Below are 20,021 nucleotides of genomic sequence, written 5' to 3'. Positions count from 1 at the left end.
CGCTCTACAGCATAAAATAAAACACAAATAGATACAGGAAGCCATGATATTTATTTTCAACTCTTCCACAGCAGCTCACATACAATAAATACAGTTGTGTGCACAGGACTTCCTGTGGGTCTTTTAATTGCATAATAAGGGTGATTGGGTAATAACCGCACAGGGATGTTTATTCTGAATTCTTTTCTCACTATCGAAGGTAGTTGTTAGGGAGACTAGGTACACATAGGGACTATGGGTCTATGTTGGTTCCTTATATTTTGTTGGGTAAAACATAATTTCCTTTTGTGGTCTTGCATTTTTCCTTATTAAGTATTATTTACCACCCCCACCACTGTTTTAAATAGGGTCTCACTGTGCAGCGCAGGCTGGCCTCAAACTCGCCATCTTGTGCCCCTCTTATACAGTTCACAGTTTAGGGGAGCAGCATCGCACACATACAAAAACTGGAAAACCCTAACTGTGTCAACGAGAACAGATCACCTCTCCATACTCAAGCAGCTCCCAGGTGTCCCTTACTAGAAGTCTGTGGTGTTTCTAAAGCACAGGCTCCTTTAAGAGTCGTGAGGGAAGGAGACAGAGTGATGCAGCCATTTCTGCTGCCTCCCATCCCTGCACGCTTCTCCTTGGAGCTCCCACAGCGGCACCGAGTTGGACCAGAGCATCCGGAGGTTCACCTCCTCCGTGGTCGGTCGCAGCCACTGTGAGGAGGACGCGGGAAGAATCTGCCATTTCTACTGGGAAACAAGCGACTCTGATGACTGTTGGATCTGAATTCGCTGCTCCTTTCTTTATTGCAAGGCACCAACTACTTAAAAAAAAAAAAAGATGCTTAATTCATCCCTTTCAGAGAATGAAGGCTGTTTAAGGGATGCGCTCTGAAAATTGACTTAAACTCTTGAACTCTTATGCTAGATCAGATTGCAAAGAAGCTGATGACATTAAAAAAAAAGTCTGTGAGCCGGGCGATGGTGGCGCACGCCTTTAATCCCAGCACTCGGGAGGCAGAGGTAGGCGGATCTCTGTGAGTTCGAGACCAGCCTGGTCTACAGAGCTAGTTCCAGGACAGGCTCCAAAGCCACAGAGAAACCCTGTCTCGAAAAACCAAAAAAAAAAAAAAAAAAAAAAAAGTCTGTGTTCCCAGAGCGTTCGCTCCTTGTGGCACCAATTCATTTCCAGATTTCTTCATAGTCCTCTTCCGCCTTTTAAGATCCTTTATTACAACCACCCAGAGCTGATCACACACAGCTCAAAGCCCACCCAAGCCCTCTCACATATAAACATTTAAAAGCACGACAGACAATGAAAACGTACAGCGCATGCCTGCATATTAATGCTTTGGCGAGAGCGGTTTATGGTTGGTCCCGCTTCCTCACCAGGACAGACCACAAACTATGACCTCGGGGAAAAGGCTTCCTTGAAAGTGAGCCCCAAAGGAAGAGAGTAGAAAAATCTGTCACTGATACCGCCGATAATTCAAAGGAATAAAAACACAGAGGGTGCGTGTAACAAATCGCGTGACCGTCTCCATATGCTCTTCTAAGCATAAGTCTTCTGTTTCCATTCTGCTTAAAACTCAGAGAGAAACGTCACTATGGTCCAAAGTCATGAAATTCTGTTGTTCTCCAGCAGATGGCGATGTTGCTCTCAAAGCTGCCAGCTGTATCATCTCTCTGGAGGTCCTATGCTATTTTGCATAGCAAGCATTTTTAAAAAGTCATATAATTTCCCCCCTACACTCTATGAAAATGAGCATTTAAGAAGAAAAACGGACACTTGAAGGATTGTTTTCCTATCCACTCTCTCCAACAGAGAAATTTCATCACATGTGACATTCCAGGAGGTTGCTATCAAAGTCCCAAAATACGAAATGCATCTCGCAAGTCATCAACTTCATACAAGGGCTGCGGAGAAAGAGAGATATAATCTGAGTGAATGGCTTCAAAATTGAGCTGGGGGTGGGGGAGGAAAAGCGTCTAAATGAAGTGGGTGGCTTGAGAGGAAAGTATATTGGGACCAGGACCTTTTTAGGAGGGAGAATTCTGGCCTGGAAAGAACCCCATCTGAGGGGAGGGTAATAACAGGAAAAGTTGTGAAGACTTGGTGAAGAGAAGGCGAGAGGAAGGAGTCTAAGTGGGGCTCTGCCCTGGGGAAAGACGGAAAAGGAAGGAAACTGGACTGCAGGAACCCTGAAACATTCACCATATAAAAAATGAGTGATTCAGAAAATATCTAAGAGGCTCCAGTCAGGGGAGAGGGAGACAGAAAGAGGGAGGGGGAGATAGAGAGGGAGGGGGAGAGAGAGAGGGAGGGGGAGAGAGAGGGAGAGGGAGGGGGAGATAGAGAGGGAGGGGGAGAGAGAGAGAAAGAAAGGGAAGGAGGGAGAGGGAGGGAGAGAGGGAGGGAGGGAGGGAGGGAGGGAGGAAGAGATTCTTACCAAAAGGATGCGCCGGAGCTGTCTGGTTAGACGGACAGAATTTTCATGCAGCCCCTCCCAGGCTTTGAAAGTTCTCTCACGATTTTCTACAAATGTATTCCAGCAGTAGAAATAGTCTTAAAAGAAAAAAAAAAGGCAAGGTGGAAGTGTGTGTGTGTGTGTGTGGGGGGGGTACAGTGTGTAGGTGAAGGTCATAAGTCGGAAGGTTAGAGGGTTCGAGGACAGTTCTCGAGACTTGCTTCTCTTCTTGCATCATGTGGGGTTCCAGGATTCAAACTTAAGTCATCAAGGCAAAGACCCCTCTGAGCCACCTATCTATCTGACCCTTTATTATTATTATTATTAGTCTGGTAAGGGCGGAACGCAGGGCTTTGCATATGCTGGACAAGAGTTCTGTCACTGAGCACACCTTCAGGGCCCCAACTTCTGACCCTCAAATTCTGATCATTCTGAGACAGGTGCATACTCAGAATTCCAGCACTCAGAAGGCAGGGGCCAGAGAGTTGCAAGTTGAAGGCTGGCCTGGGATAGTGAGACCCTGTCTCAAAAAACAAAGTAATACTTTTGACATTGAAGAGGAATTGAGAGCAGGTAGGGAGTCGCCCCCCCCCCCCCCCCCTCGGCCCGCAGTCTCCCCTCTGACTAGCTTCACTCTAAACTGCAGTTCAGCTCTCCCTCTACTGGGCAGAACTCTCACCTTTGAAGGTCATGATCCCGATTTGGACACCGGCGCGGTGCAGTTTCCGCAGCCCCTCGGGCTCGGCCTTGCGGTCCTCGCAGAAGTAGAGGCGTGCGGTGAAAATCCTCAGGGTGAGGTTGGGGTTCCATCTCAGAAACTCAGCCACGTGCCGGGCACAGTCGTAGCAGGGGCTCCAGGAGGTGAACCAGGTGACGCGGTAACACCGGCCGGGGTCCAGGTCCCAGTCTGAGATGTAGCGTAGGAACAACAATTCCACGTGGCAGCCCGACTGGGGAGAGAGCAGAGAGCGCTAGTGACATGCCCTTAGACCCAGGGCCAGGGGCTGGGGGAAGGGGTGTCGCAACTGGCTGACCTGGAACTCGACATATAGACCAGGCTGTCTCAAACTCATAGAGATCCACCTGCCTCAGCCTCCGGAGTGTTGCTCTGGAATCAAAGGCGTGCGCCACCACACGCAGCATACTGTTAATTTTCTTGTTAAGCGAGCTATTGTTGGAGTCAAATCTATCTTCTTCCAGTCACAACGATGAACTGAGTTGCGACTGGAAGAAGAATCCTCATACACCTTGCAGGGATTATATTTGTGTTTCGAAAGTGCCTGTTTGGATGCAACATGTGAAACTGCACCGTGACCACTAGGTGGCGCCAGAACTATTTGTAAAGGGAATTAGGACACTGGAGATGAAGCTTTTTTTTTTTGGTATTTGTGTGTGTGTGTGTGTGTGTGTGTGTGTGTGTGTGTGTGTGAGAGAGAGAGAGAGAGAGAGAGAGAGAGAGAGAGAGAGAGAGAGAGAGAGAGAGAGAGAGAGAGAGAGAGAGAGAGAGACTATCTTGGCGTAGAAGTGGGGAGTGATTGTGTGTGTGTGTGTGTGTGTGTGTGTGTGTGTGTATGTTGTGTGCTCATCATGTCTCTGATCATTGCAACAGTAGTAGGTCCACCTCCTATTGTGGAAAATAGTCTAAGACTCTGAAGATAGCTTTTAGTTTACTTAACTCTGTTGTTCTATTTCCTTAGTAGTAAATAGTGTCGTGAGCACTGCATGAGAAATAAGATCAAGTACCAATTGATAGAACCATCTAGAAATACAGTGTGTCGTGGCTCCAAGTAGGATTGTGTGCTAAATTGCTGCTAAGTTACCCTGTGAAAAGGTAGGCAAAAGAGACTACGTAATAAATCGCCAGCCCCACGGGCCCTTCCCTGGGAGTCCTGGAGACGCCCACGGGCACATGGAAGCCAATCTGCAACTCAGTGAACTCTGGTGGAAATGCTTCTCTCAGGAAGCTGAAGGATTGATCTCATTACCCAGCAGGCAGGGCTTCTTTATGGCTCCCGAAAGACGCTCGCCAGGTTAAACATGTTTGCTGGCCTCTGGTCTTTGTGAATAGGAGGCAACAAAATTATTCAGATAAACAGAGTTGAGTTGATATAATTTTTTCCTATTTTTTTCTCCTTGACTTTCAAAATAAATTTAAAGACAATGTACTTTTTTTCACTCAAGAAAGTGCTTGAGAAAGAACCCAGCGCTGAGGGGATAGAGCGCTGAGGGGCTGGACGTTGCTAGGGATGGAGCTCGGGGTGGGCCCTTGTCTGGCAAGGGCAGGTCCTTCACTTCATCCCGAGGACTGTGAAAATTATTACTTTTTTAAAGACAGGGTTTCTCTGTGTAGCCCTGGCTGCCCTGGAACTCACTCTGTAGACCAGGTTGGCCTCGAACTCAGAGATCCGCCTGCTTCTGCTGGGATTAAAGGCGTGCGCCACCACCTGGCTGAAAATTAAAGTGTAAATAAAAAAGTTTCCTGCATCAAAATACTTTTATTTTTTGTTTTTATTTATTTACTTTGGATTTTGCTATTTTTTTGGACACAGGGTCTCACTATGAAGCCCAGGCTGGCTTGAATTTATGGTAGTTCTGCCTCAAGCGCTGAAGATCCATGCATGAACCACCAAGTTTGTCCTCTTACATGAATGATTTTAAAGGCTATTTTTATTTAATGAGCATGGGCGCTTTGCCCGCATGTGCCTGGTACCCTTGGAGGCTAGGAGAGAGTATTGGATCCCTGGAACAGGAATCATAGTTGCTGTGTGTTGCTGTGTGGGTGCTGGGAATCAAGCCCAGACCTTCCCAAAGGACACCAGGGGCTCTGAGCCCCAAGCAGCCTCTCCAGCCGCCTTCTTTACTTTACTCTTAAAGCAGTTCAGAGGCTGGGAAAAGACAACAGAGGCTGGGGACAATTCTTTTTTTTTTTTTTGGTTTTTCGAGACAGGGTTTCTCTGTGGTTTTGGAGCCTGTCCTGGAACTAGCTTTTGTAGACCAGGCTGGTCTCGAACTCACAGAGATCCGCCTGCCTCTGCCTCCCGAGTGCTGGGATTAAAGGCGTGCTCCACCACCGCCTGGCTCTGGGGACAATTCTTGTCATTGAAGAAAGGTGTGCAATTAGGGTGCCCAGCATGACTGGGGAGGGCACTACCACCCTTCTGACCATGTCTAATGCGGATGGATAGAACGTGAAAGGACTCCGAAGAAGCTGGTGGAGACAATCCAATCTGAAAAAGTGCAGTGTGGTGGCGTATGCCCGTAATTACAGCGTGCAGAGGCAGGAGGACGGCCAGAGTTGGTCAGCTTGGGAGTAGAGGTGCTTGCTTTCTCTCTCTCTCCTTCTCTTCTCCCTCCCCTTAGAGATAGTGTCAGTACCAGTAGCACCCACAACTTAACATCACTGCTACAACGTAGCCGTCACCAATGGTACCTTGTTGCGAAGGTGGCCGAAATCCAGCGAGAAGGAGGTGGCGCTGTCTCTTCTCTTCACCACATAGCACAGGTAGGTCTCATGCCGACCCTTAGCCCAGCGGACATTTTTGAAGTGGTAAAGAAACTTCCTCCTTTTCATAAGAAGGCTGTGAACGAGAGTAGAAACTCAGGGCATCCTTCCCTGTCACCATGTCCTTCCTTCAGCTTTATTATTATCATTATTTATTGCTGTTAATTATTATTGTTGAGGATTGAGTTGTGTGCACACTAGCTAAGTGCTTCACCACTGAGTTGCATCACTGAACCTATTAAAATCATTGTTTTAAAACTTTTATGATTATTTGGGTTAAACCAGGAAGATAGTCTTGCTTCCTTTTCTGGATACCCGAGACCACCCTCAGCTTTTCTGGATACCCGAGACAACCTTCACTTTAAAATCCACCCATTTTTTTTTTCCCACTTCAGATTGAGACCCAATGGGAGAGCCCTCCACCTATTTGGGTCCCCATGACAGTCACGCCTTACATAGCTGTCTTCTAGCTGATGATGATGTAAAAGGATCTTTCCTCAGTCTTATCGCTGTATTTCCAGCTTTTTCTCCTGTCTCTACCTCCATCTTCTGCATGGATCTCAAACTCCACATGGTCAAGCAGTGACCCTTACTCACCCAGGGCCTGCCCCTCCCCCCACCACAGTAGTCAAACTAGGTGGTCACTCCCCCCTCGATTGCTTCTTCTTCTTAGTTTTCGTATTTAATTGATTTGGGTAAATTTGCAATTTCTGCTGGGCGGTGGTAATGCATGACTAATCCCAGCACTCGGGAGGCAGAGGCAAGTGGGGATTTCTCAGTTCAAGGCCAATTTGGACTACACAGGGAGTTCCAGGACAGACAGGGTTCCACAGAGAAACGCTGTCTCGAAAACAAAAGACAAAACAAAACAAAAAAATGTATGTTCTGTTGGGTCTCAGAAAAAAAAATATGGCTCTTTGACATTCTGAGAACTTGGAACATGGGAGACACAGCCTTAAAGGGCATCTCTCTAACCTCTGCTCTCCTGGTCTCCCGGCTACCCCAAGAGCATCACAGAACCAGAACTCCTGTCTGTGGGCTACCCCCAAAACATCATAGAACCAGAACTCCTGTCTCAAGGGTACCCCAAGAACACAGAACCAGAATCTCCAGCACAACAAAACAAAACCGACCTAGAGAGGTTGCTCTCAGACAGGCACACTGGCACACAAATCCAATTCCAGCACTTGAGCGGTGGAGGAAGAGCAGGAGTTCACAGCCAGCCCAAGCTACTGAGGAAAGAAAAGTCTTTCTCTTCCTCGAAGACCCTCATTCTATGGGAGTCCCGCCCAAAATCCAGGTAAAGGAACACTGCAGACAGGTCTTGCCCGATGTCTCCCCTACCTCTCTAAGCACAGGGTCATAAGAGGTCATGCCAGTTTCCAATCCCATTTCTACATAGTACCCATTCTTCATTGTACAGAAGTATAATAAAGTCTCCTTTGTGTCTTTAAAAATTACATTTAATTATTATTGTTCTGTATATAATGTGTGTGTACGGACACACACACACACACACACACGTAAGGGGAGGTCGGGTGACAACTTGTGGACGTAGGCTCTCTGCTTCCGTCATGTGAATTCCAGGGATCAAACTCAAGTCACCGGGTTTGGCTGCAAGCACCTTCACCTGCTAAACTATCTTGACAGCCCTCCCTTGGCTTCTGGATTTCGTTGGTTTTATTTATTTATTTTCTTTGTTTGTTTCGAGATCTCACGGAGCTTAGGCATATAGGGAACTTGACCAGGGATGCCTCTCCTGTCTCTACTGCCAAGGGCTGGGGTGCGAGGTGTGTCCCGCCCACTTGTTTTAATGCGGCGTTGGGGACTTAACTCAGAGCTTGGTGCATGCTGGGAGTTCTCTACTAACAGAGTTAAGTCTCCATCCCGTTAAGGTCTCTCTCTCTCTCTCTCTCTCTCTCTCTCTCTCTCTCCCTCCCTCCCTCCCTCCCTCCCTCCCTCTCTCTCTCTCTCTCTCTCTCTCTCTCTCTCTCAAAATAAAACCTTTGTGGGGGCTAGGGAGGGGACCCAAGTTCTAGACCAAGCAACCACATCAGGTGGCTCACAGCCACCTGTCACTCCAGCTCCAGGGCAGCCAACCTCTGGCTCCTGAGGGCACTTGCACTAACACACACACACACACACACACACACACACACACACACACGTACGAACGGGGGGGGGGAGAGAAAGGGAGAGAGAGACTTAAAAATAATTTTAAAAATCTTTGTATTGTATGCAGACATATATGGGGGGGGGGGCAACCCGTGCCACAGTGCGTGTGTGGAGATCAGAGTACAGCCCTGGATGTTGGTCCTTGACTTCCCTCCTGTCTGAGGCAGAATCGCTAGTTCTTTGCTCGGCACCCCAGGCTAACTGGCTCACCAGCTTCCTTGGGTTTTCCTCTCTCTACCTCCCATTTTACCTTAGAAGCTTTGGGATTACAGACGTCTGCTTTTGGGGAGCAAAACTCGGGGCGTCATGCTTTCATGGCGAGCGTTGCTCCCGCAAAGCCGTTTTCCCAGCCCTCAAGTTTCTTTAAAGAAAGTCAAGTCCCTGTTAACAGCGCTGTAGACACGAGATAGCGAGATAGCGTGATTGGTAAAAGCTAGCGCCCCTCCCTTGTAGAGACAGCACTGCCACACAGTGGTGTTGCCGGGAAGTGAAGTGCAGAGAATAGGTTTAAATTTTTTTTTTTTTTTAAAAAAGGGCTAGTTAGGAATTTGAATATGGTTTTGATGCAAGAGAATTGAAACTTTTTCACTTTTGGGGAGTGGTTGCTGAGATGCAATTTACATAGTAAGGTCCCCTCACTTAAGATCTACAGCCCAGTAGATACTGACAGGTTCGCACCCCAGACTGCCAGCGCGATCAGAGTAGCCGGCGTCTCTAGCCTTCTTCGTATCTTTATCTCTATTTGCTGCTATTTTCTAACTTCTTATAATTTCAGATAAAAATATAAATCACATTCTCTCCTCCTTCCTGTGTGACTTCTCTCACTGAACATCGTGAATCTGATATTCATCCAAGAATTAGCAGCTGCTTCCTTCTTCCTTCCGAGTGATATTCTACTGTGTGGGCACAGTGTGCTTTGTTGATTCCTTCGCGAGCTGATTGACCTCTGGGTATGGTCCACTTTGGCGCTGTGTGGGTGAAACTACTATGAATACGTATGGACCATCACTGAGCGCCTGTAGTTAACAGCTCATGTTTCAATAAGGCAATGCAAGTCCCTCCCTGACTTTTGGGGAAAAAAAAACTTTTGGAGATATGGTCTTGCTGTGTAATCCACACTGACCTGGACATCTTGATGTAGCTGCAGCTGGCCTCAAACTGATGATCCTCAGACTCTAGAGGCCTTGGCCTCTAGCAATACTAGCTTATTTTGAAATAATAATAATAATGTACTATGACAGTCATCACAGTATCTTTATGTCTACTGTTTATCACTAGCATAAAAAAACCACTTAGAAGCTGGGCATGGTGGTCTACACCTTTAATCCCAGAATTTGGGGAGGCAGAAGCAGGTGAATCTTTGTGAACTGGAGGCTAGCCTGGTTTACCTGGAGAATTCTAAGCTAGCCAGGTTTTGTAGTGAGACCCCGTCTCAAAACAACAACAACAACAAGCATGTAGCACAGCTAAGCTCAGCAATAACAAGGAACACACGGAGAAGTGCACAGACCTCACGAATTCAGCCAGTTTTACACAGAGTGAGCATCGTCTCTTAGCAATAAATCCCCTTTACATTTAACTAAACTTTCTGTGCTGTCTAGATGGGAAAAGTGGAAAACCCTGTACAATGACTTGAGCCTGGAGCCTTGTACACACTAGTGAGTGCCGGATACGCAGCCATACCCACAGCCCTGGAAAACTCGTTTCTTCCCCATAGTGTGGGGAGCCCGTGTATGTACATGTTTCTGTGTGTGTCTGTGTGCATTTATGTGTTTGTTGCTGCCATGAAGAAGGAGAGGTATCCTGGGAGTTTAGAAAAGGATGATGTGCCACAAGCAAAACAATTACGTCCGAACCACAGGACGATACACTAGGCAGAACCACAGGAAGATATACAAGGCTGAACCACAGGACTATATACTAGGCTGAACCACAGGACGATATACTAGGCTGAACCACAGGACGATATACTAGGCTGAACCACAGGATGATATACTAGGCTGAACCACAGGACGATACACTAGGATGAACCACAGGACGATATACTAGGCCATTTCTGCTTTATGATTCCAGCCTCGGTGACCAGAATCGCACAATCCTGACCTGCTGATTGGATGCCTTGATCCATCATTTCCCTCAGCTCTAGCTAGGAGCCTGTTTCTAGTTCCCTCTTCTCAGTCGCAGGTAGGGAGGACATTGCCAGGTAGTTTTTCAGGCCTGCAGATTGACAGCTGTTGAGACAGCTGTGCTCCTTGAGGCAGAACACGAGCTGCTTCCCCAGCAATGCAAACCAAAGACAAAAGGTCAAAAATAATCCCAGCAGAGTCACAGGGCGGCCTTGGCTCTGTGCAGTCCTTTCTCCGCTCTCTGGTTTGGTTTCTCTGACTTTCGGTCCTGCCTTTATCTTTGCATTTTGTTATGTGCATATATTTCTCTCAGTCCCTTCCCCGTCAGGGTCTTCAGATCTGTTTTCTATAAGCTCACGAAGTAGCACTGTCTGCCCCCTGAAATTTTTTTTGGGGGGGAGGGCTGGGGAGAGAGTTCAGTGACAGAACATTTGTCTAGCCTGTGCAAGGTCCTCATTGTGGTCCCTAATAGGGACGAGGGGGAGTGGAAGGAGTAGGAGGGAGGGGAGAGAAGAAAAGAAATAAAAAATAAATAAATAAAAAAAGAAGAAGAAAAGAAAGGAAAAGAACTGGAATCCGACAAGCATGCACACTATCATTAGATATTTTAGCTCTATATTCCAAATGTTATAACCAAAGTGGACTTGAGCTCAGGGTATGGGGTAGGCACGACTCTCACACACTGGCAGTAAGTGTAGGAAAACAAGAGAGAAACTACTGATAATGGCTCGTCGTGACCTGCATACAACAGCCCTGAAAAGCTTTCAAGAAGTTAAGACATCTCTGCACAGATTTCATTAAGCAGTGAACATGCCACTAAGCGCCGAACAGTTGATGCTATAACACTAAACTGCCTGCTTTAATGAAATTCTCTCTTTACAAGAGACACCATCGCAGTGAACTGCAAGCAATCATCTCAAATGCTTGGTATTTTTTAAGACGCACAAATTTCTTTACTATAGCCAAATAATCCAGTGAAGACTCCCCATGTGAGTCTTACAATGTTGATCATTTGCCAAAGAATTATGGAAATAACCACTCCTGTTTTTAGTAAGGTGCTGAGACAACCCTTCGTGCTGGGTCCCTAAGGGTTCCTTGTGATTGCTATTGAGCCAGTTCCAGTACTGTCCGAATCTCAGTGAGCCAGGACTTCCTACCTCCTGTGTGACACGGAGAAGAGAGAACTGGAGAGAGGCGAGGAGGGCTAGGTCCAGAGTGCAGAAGACCCGAGCTTCATGAGAGACCCAGCAGAAGAAAGTGCACAGTGACAGGCGGAGCCTGCCACCCAGACAGCCAGACTGCACACATACACACACACACGCACACACACACACGCACGCACACACACACACACACACACACACACACACACACACGCTCGCATATAAGACTGCCTTGTTACCTGTCCATTTCGGTCTCCAGCGTGACTGTCTTGACTCGTTCAAAGTCTCAGGCCAAAGGAAGCTTGCTTTCAAGCAAGGCTGCTTCAGTGCTGCTGTGTGACAGAGCACTGGACCCCGGCATTCAAATCTGAGCTCACCCTTGTGGGCTCCTCCCCCAACAGCATCACTACCCCCAGGTATCCAACATCTGCCTCCTGGTTGGGTCCAGTAAAGATGGGTGGGGCTGTGGTAGGCAGAGCCACATGGTTTAAATGATTCAGGGCAGTTCTGCTCAGTTCAGCTTCCCTTGAGGCTTTTCCTCTTAAAAAAAAAAAAAAACAGCTCAGGAACCACAGGTAACAAAGATCAAGGGACAACAACAGTGGACACTTCACAAATTGTCAGCATGTTAATAAGAAGTATCTCGTGTGTGTGTGTGTGTGTGTCCTTGTGTGCGTGCATGTATGATCCTGAGTATCAAACCTAAGGCCTTGTGTAAGCTTCCTAATTTTAAAACTCTGATAATAATAATAATGACAATAGTCATATTTACTTAAGGTGGCATTAATTAAAATTTCAGTGGCATCTTTCTCGTCCCTCAGTCAGTGACATTCAACTTTGGGCCTCAGTAGAGATAGGTGCTGACAGCCTCGCCTCTTGGCTGAACAGGTAAACTCAGTCGCACAGCATCCAGAAAGTGGAGTTTGGCCTCTCCACCCACTGATACTTTTGTTTTTAAAAAATCACATTACAAGATAGCTAGAAAGACTAGCTGCTCACACCAAAGAGTGATTTTAAATGAACCATTTTCTCCTCATTATAAATATCTTGCTGGGGGGCGTGGTTAGGAGCACTTGCATCTATTGCAGAGGGCCCAGGTTCAGTTCCCTGCAGGTGGTTGAGAGCCACCATGTGGATGCTAAGAACTGGATCCCCATTGTTTGGAAGAGCAGCAAATGCTCTCTCTTTCCTTTCCTTTCCTTTCCTTTCCTTTCCTTTCCTTTCCTTTCTTCCCCTCCCTCCCTCCCTCCCTCCCTTCCTTCCTTTCAAGACAGGGTCTCATTATGTAGCTCTGGCTGGTCTGGAACTTTCTATGGAGACCAGGCCAGCCTTGAACTCACAGAGATTGGATCCCATTGAACACACACAGCACATACCCCTGCCGCTACACCTCTGGCTGTTGCCTACAGAATCTCTCCCTACATCATTTTACAGTTCAGGCTTCATTTATTCCACCCCTTTACTCAGCTCCCTGGCAGCTGAGACTCTCCTGAATGTCGTATGTGCAAAATGTTAATAAGCCCATCCTCCTCCTTCCTCCTACGCTAACTCATTTTTCTTGCTATCATTTATCACTTTAAGAGATTATTTCACTCACCGAGGAATTAGGAATTCCCAAAAAAAGAAAACCTCCAGGGTGCCAGCGGTAGACATCATCACCTGCAACATTACAAGTTTGAGGGAACCCTGGGGACAGGAGGACATTTGGAATCCAATCCCCCTAACCTGTCTCATCAGATGTGACTTGCTGGGGCCTTTGCCATGCTTTCTGTCAGTTGCCCGGGGATGACAGACTGAGAAAACTTGATGCACATCCTCTCAAAGGGCCAGCTTAATTGTCATTTCTGGTGCCATTTCTTCACATTTTAAAAAATTAAACATGTGTATTCTTGCCGAGTTTGGTGGTGGAGGGGTGTGTGGGGCCCAAGTGCCACGGTGTAAAAGTCAGAGGATAATTTGCAGGAGTCATTGACAGTGGTCAGCTGCCGTGTGTGTGCTGGGAATTGAACCTGGGTCCTCTGGAAGAGCAGTCAGTGCTCTTAGCCACTGAACCATCTCTCCAGCTCCCCACTCTAAAACTTTGTTGCAGTAAAAAAAAAAAATAAAGCCTATAAGAACAGTTAAACAACCACTAAACTATCTGTAATGAGCCTTTTTCTGTTCTGCCAGTCAGCTCCCAAATAATGACATGAGACTTCTTGTTAATTATGAAAACGGGGCCTTAGCTTAGGCTTGTCCCCCTGGCTCTTATAATTAAAATGAAATCATTTCTATTCATCTATGTTCTGTCACACAACTGCCCATCCTGATTCTTCTGTGTCTCCTGCCGTCCCTCTCACACCTCAACAATCTCTTCCTCTTCCTTTCTCTTCCAGGAAATCCCACCTATACCCCCTGCCTAGTTCTTGGCCATTCAACTTTTTATTACACCAATCACAGCATATACACCTTCACAAGTCTACAAATATTCCACAGCAATTCCCTCTTTTTGTCTAAATAAAAAGGAAAGGTTTTAATTCTAACACAGTAAAACTATGCACAATAAGAACAATTATCAGGTAAGAATTAAATTCACAATGTCTAGTCCATTTGTATTTGGCAAATTTGGAGAAAATATTGTATTATCTATCCTATCTTAGTGAGTCCAAAGTTTTATACCTAAACCATTTTCTATCTTAACTTGTATTACAACCAACCCAAAACTATCTTTTTAGATTTCTAAAACATTTTTCTTAAACAATTTCAGCTTTTATGTCTTTCAAGTTCATACACTTTATGTCTTTTGTGAGTTTCTTTGCTAAATTTGTTAACAAAGAAAACTGTATATGTGTCTTGTGTTCAACCCCATCAGAGGCCCAAGATGGACAAACATTATCCAAGTAAACAGGAAGTGCAGAGCAAGCATCTTCCAAAGCCATAAAAATGACAGAAACATTTGAGTGTCTGGACAGTCACCCAAGGTTCCCCTGCAATGTTGGGACATCCATCTTTAACCTACAGGCCTATAATATCTGACAGACTTTTCTGTGAAGCATGGATTTTGAGGCTGACCTACTCTGTCTTGGCAAAGTTTGGCAGTTGCCTTCCTTTGTGTAGTGCTTGTGCAATTTGGATAGCATACTGTCAGCAGTAAGGCAAGGGCAGTTTCTTGCCTGGTGGCTAACTTGCCACAACAAAAACAAGCTTCATAAAGAGGTTCTTTGATGCCCATCATACTTTCTGGATGGGTGTCAAAGAACCTCCATATGGATTTTGCTTTCTTGTGGTAAAAGCTAGCCACTGGGCAAAGAACTGCCCTTGCCTCAACTGCTGCCTCTTGGAATGGCATATGTTTTACTCAGTGACCCATCCCTACCCCACCAACCCCTGGTAGATGCTATTCTATGTTGACATTTGAGATTCCATGTAGAAGTGAGATTATACATCATGTTTTTCTGTATCTTTATTAGTTCATTCAGCCAATTGTTCTCCTGAAAGGATCTCCTTTATTAAATTATTTTTTTAAATGATAATAATTTATCATTTAAAATTTTGCAGTGCTGGGAAATCAAACCCCAGGTCTTTGTTTGTGTCAGAAAAGTATTCTACCAATGAGCTGTACCCCAAACCCAAGATCTCACTTGATGTGGCTGGATGACAATATTGTGCTGATGCCGCATGGTTGTGTATTAATGATGTGCACTGTGCTCCACAGGCAGTGGATAATGTTATTAGATGCCTTGGAACTTGATGTGATGTTTAGATGACCGTATAAAGCAATTAGATGGCATTTGAAGTCAAAGTTAAGGACTTATGCATTTCGATGTTGAAGGTGCATTTAGTTCACCTAGCCCCAAGCTTTCAGCATGGTCTGTGTGTATCTGGAGGTTCACCTCAATTGTAGCCCATAGGAACAGGCCAGTGAGTACAGGAAAGCGTGCAAGGTCTTCCTATAGCTGGGCAGTAAGGAAGACATTACTTTTTCATTATTATTTAACTTATACTTTAACTTATACAATGATTAAGACTTCTTTTCTTTGTTTTTTCTTTTTGTTTATTCTCTCACACAATACATCCTAACCACAGCCTCGTCTCTCTCCACTCTTTCCATCCCCCCACCTCCTCTATCTCCTAGATTGTTTAGGGGCTGGGAATGTGGTTCCATGGTAGAGCTTTTCTCTAACAGTTAGGAGGCCTTAGATTCAACATACATGCACACGGGCGCGCGCATGCGCGCGCGCGCGCACACACACACACACACACACACACACACACACACACACAGATTTGGGCCTGGCAAGATGGATCAGCAGGTAGAAAACACTTGGTGTGCAAATATGGCAGTCTGAATTCAATCCTCCAAGTCCACGGAAAGACAAGGCATGAGGGGCATGCATCTGTCACCACAGCAGTCCATCCCTATATAGGGACGGTGGAGACAAGAGACCTGCCAGAAGCCCTCAGGCTGAGCCATCTGGAGCACTACATAGAACAGAAACAGGACAGAGTCTGACTCAGCAAGGTGGAAAGAGATAACTCCCAAGAGTCGTCTTCTGGCCTTCACAGATGTGTGATTCTGTTCTGTCTGTCTCTCTCTCTCTCTCTCTCTCTCTCTCTCTCTCTCTCTCTCACACACACACACACACACACACACACTCACACATGCATGCACTAAAATAAAAATATTTTTAAGAGGGCAATGTACAACACTTTATTCTCAGCACTTTATTCTTCGTTCCATGCACAGTAGGCCCACACTTGGAGCATGCAGAGTAGGTCTACACTTGGAGCATGCAGAGTAGGCCCACACTTGGAGCATGCAGAGTAGGTCTATACTTGGAGCATGCAGAGTAGGCCCACACTTGGAGCATGCAGAGTAGGTCTATACTTGGAGCATGCAGAGTAGGTCTACACTTGGAGCATGCAGAGTAGGTCTACACTTGGAGCATGCAGAGTAGGTCTACACTTGGAGCATGCAGAGTAGGCCCACACTTGGAACATGCAGAGTAGGTCTACACTTGGAGCATGCAGAGTAGGCCCACACTTGGAGCATGCAGAGTAGGCCCACACTTGGAGCATGCAGAGTAGGCCCACACTTGGAGCATGCAGAGTAGGCTCACACTTGGGGTATACAGAGCAGGGCAACATTTGGGGTATGCAGAGTAAATCCACACTTGGAGTCTAGGAATATGGTCTCAAACAGTGTTCTGCAGATTTTAAACACAGAGCATGGATTGCAGGGAAATTTCAGCACGACACAGGTGGTTTGGAGTCACACCCTCAGGGAGTCGACCTCTTTGTTGCTGTTGTCTTCATTTGAGACAGGGTCTGTGTAGCCCAAGCTGGCCTCAAGTTCACTACGTAGATGAGGTTGACCTTGCAATGAAAAGACACCTCCATGCCAGCTCTTACTTTCCTCTTACAGAACAGCCAGCCTGGGAAGGGCAGGGATGTAGTGAAGGAATCTTCACAGAAAGCAGGAATCCTAACTGGGTGTGGCAGCAGGCATCAGTAATGTTCCTACTTGGGAGGTTGAGGCAGGAGGATGGAGAGTTCGAGGCCAACCTGAGAGAGCCTGCTGGTCAGGGGAGGCAGGGACTGGGGCAGAATATCACAGTGTTCTCTTGTCCTCTGGTTAGAAAGCACAGCGGACTCCCACCATGCACTTTGTGAGGTCAGTTCAGAAGAATAAAGGATGGTTGCAGTAGAAATCTTCATTGTCCGCGTCCTGACACAGTGCTTCAGATAGACCTCAATGAATGGATACGTTTATTATTGCTGTTCATTATTCTTACTAGTATTATTATTTTATGTGTATGAGTGCATATGTCTGTGTACTATATTTGTGATTGGTTCCTTCCAAGGCCAGAAGAAAGCATTGGACCCCTGCCATTGGAGTTATAGATGGTTGTGAGCCATGAGTTCTGGGAATTGAACCTGGGTTTTCTGGAAAAGCAGCCAGCACTCTTAACTGCTGAGCCATCTCTTCAGCCACCATTTGTTCAATTTTAAAGATTTATTTTTTAAAAATATGTGCCTGTCTGTGATATATGCATATGAGTACAGGTGCCATGGAGGCCAGAAAAGGGAGTCAGATCTCTTGGAGTTAGCATTAATGAGCCTCCCGGTGTGGAACGAAATTTGAGTCTCCTGAAAGAGAGTACATGTTCTTAATCTCTCCAGGCCCAAGAGTTTAATAAATACAAGGGACAGGCCAGAGAATTCTTGGAGCAGTGGTTCTCAACCTTTCTAACACTGTGACCTTTAACTATAGTTCCTCATGTGTGGTGACCCCCAACCATAAAGTTATTTCATTGCTACTTCGTAGCTGTAATTTTGCTACTGTTATGAATCATAGTGTAATTATCTGATATGCAATCCCAAAGGTGTCCCCACCCATGATTGAGAACCAGTGTCCTAGAGGATGAGGTAGAGAATTGAGACCAGCAAAGTGTGTGAAGACTGAGCCATGGGCCCTAGATATGGCTCACTCCCTTAGGACACGCACAGCGACTAGATGTTCACACAGTGGCCATGTGTGAACCTGCACGCATGCTTTCTTCAGCATGGAGAGTCTGCCTCTCAAAGTTTCCCATCCCTTGCAGCAAGAGCTGAGGAGGGCCTGCGAGGCTCTGCGCCCATGTTTTAGAGCAACTTAGCTGGTTTGAGGGGTGGCAACAACAAGGTGGTGGTGACAGAAAAACCAAGATGAGGTTTCATCTTTTCCTCTTTCTTTCTGAGACAAACTCCTGGTGACCAGGCTGGTCCTGGGTTCAAAGGGACTGCTGGTCCCAGTTTCCAAAGCACCTGAAGACTAGAGTTATCAAGAGCTAAATAGCGCCGGGCGGTGGTGGCGCACGCCTTTAATCCCAGCACTCGGGAGGCAGAGGCAGGAGGATCTCTGTGAGTTCGAGACCAGCCTGGTCTACAAGAGCTAGTTCCAGGACAGGCTTCAAAACCACAGAGAAACCCTGTCTCGAAAAAAAAACCAAAAAAAAAAAAAACAAAAAAAAAAAAAAAAAAACAAGAGCTAAATAGCTTGTGTCTGACTGTTAAAATCTTTTGGTTAATAAGTGTGTTTGTCCAGCATAAAACCGTGCGTTGGGCCGGTGGGATGATTTAGCCTAAACCACTAGGCTTGCTGTGCAAACCTGTCCACTGGAGGTGCCCAGGGTGGAGAGGGAGAACTGACTCCAGCAAGCTGTCTTCTGACCTGCACACGTGTGCTATAGCACACGCACACCCCCACTCTCTCTCATTCATACACCATACACATGCGATGGGAATCAATAAGAAATGGTTAATTTTAAGAAAGCGGGATCTCTCGTTCACCTTCTTCTAAGAGAAAGAACGTGATCTTGCTTAATTACAAAAGCGTTTTCCAGTCCTGGACACTTGAAACTGAGACAGCTGCGACACACTTTGAAAGGGTTTCATTCAACTTTTATTTCCTTCCTTAACTTTCCTCTCCCCGCATTAACTTCTATTGAAAAACCGCAGTCCAACCTGGTCACCTTGTTTTTAACGAAAGCTTCGTGTCTTAGAAGGCGAGCCTCTTGCGGCTAGGCTAGCTTTTGAACACCTGGAGTTGAGCCATCCCTACGAGAAGCCCAGGTGAGGTTTCGTTATGGCGAACGTGGGGGGCTGGCAACCCCTGGGAAGTTTCTAGGCCCTGCATCCCTGTGTCTCAGAGCCAGCACACCAAGGCATGTCTCTCCAGGCCACTATTTTTGGCCACCAGCTATATTGCTCAATATGATACTTGGTTGTTTTTAAAAGGGATCCAAAAAGGGCTTTGTGTGGGTGAAAGTGTGGTTTTTGGATTGCTTCAACTTCTCCATTCCCCGATTTTTGTTTTTCTCATTTTGCTGCATTCCTCTGGGGTATGAAAAGTGGAGGGACAGCCCTCTAAACATGTATCAGAATTACTCAGCTTCTACTTTTGGGCTGCCCAGGACATTTCAAAGATGAGAGAGAACTGTAAACAGGTATTTATCAGACGCTTAGGTCTGCAGAGAGGTAGAGGCAGGAGGATGGAGTTCAAGGTCATCTTCTGCCACGTGTGGAGGTCCAGGCCAACCAGGATGTCTTAAAAGAAAAATGAATTTTCAAGTGGAATGGCGAGAAATTAAAAGGCTTCAAGTTGAATGTTGTGGCCAATTTCTATAATCCCAGCAGCCTAGAGGCTGAGGCGAGAGGATTGTCAAGAGTTTGAAGCCACTCTGCAGTTTGAAATGCAAGCCAGCCTGTTTCGTAGTGTTCAGACCCTCCCCGATTCAAAGCACTGAAAAATTTTTAATTAAAATAAATATAATGAGCTTCAGCACAACAAAGGGAATAATGAGCACAGAAAAGAGATAGACTGTGGAACAGAAAAAACCTTTGTCAGCTGGACATCCAACAAGGCACTAATATCTAGGGCACAACCGAATGCTGGGCAGTGGTGGCACATGCCTTTAATCCCAGCACTTGGGAGGCAGGTGGATCTCTGAGCTTGAGGCCAGTCTGGTCTAAAGAGTGAGTTCTAGGACAGCCAGGAGCCCTGTCTCAAAAAACAAAATAACAACAATAATAATAATTAATAAACACCCCCCAAAACCTAATCAATAAATGAGCAAGCT

At 46.2% G+C, this 20,021-nt stretch overlaps 1 protein-coding gene across 1 annotated transcript; it reads right to left on the bottom strand.

Moving 5' to 3' along the window:
• Positions 1–1,850: 1,850 nt before the first annotated feature.
• Positions 1,851–11,694, bottom strand: Aicda (activation induced cytidine deaminase). The gene is made up of 5 exons (XM_041643246.1): positions 11,661–11,694; positions 5,886–6,033; positions 3,135–3,405; positions 2,438–2,523; positions 1,851–1,904 (listed from the first exon to the last, which is right to left on the bottom strand). Exons 1-5 carry the CDS (start codon positions 11,666–11,668, stop codon positions 1,851–1,853), a joined length of 567 nt encoding a protein of 188 aa, XP_041499180.1. The 5' UTR covers positions 11,669–11,694.
• Between the last annotated feature and the right edge of the window lie 8,327 nt (positions 11,695–20,021).

The sequence above is a fragment of the Microtus oregoni genome, unplaced genomic scaffold (assembly GCF_018167655.1).
Source record: "Microtus oregoni isolate MIOR12 unplaced genomic scaffold, Mior012 000002F_ref0000024, whole genome shotgun sequence".
Classification (NCBI taxonomy): Eukaryota; Metazoa; Chordata; class Mammalia; order Rodentia; family Cricetidae; genus Microtus; species Microtus oregoni.
Note: the sequence above shows the minus strand (reverse complement) of the source record. Positions and strands in the feature narration are given on the sequence as shown.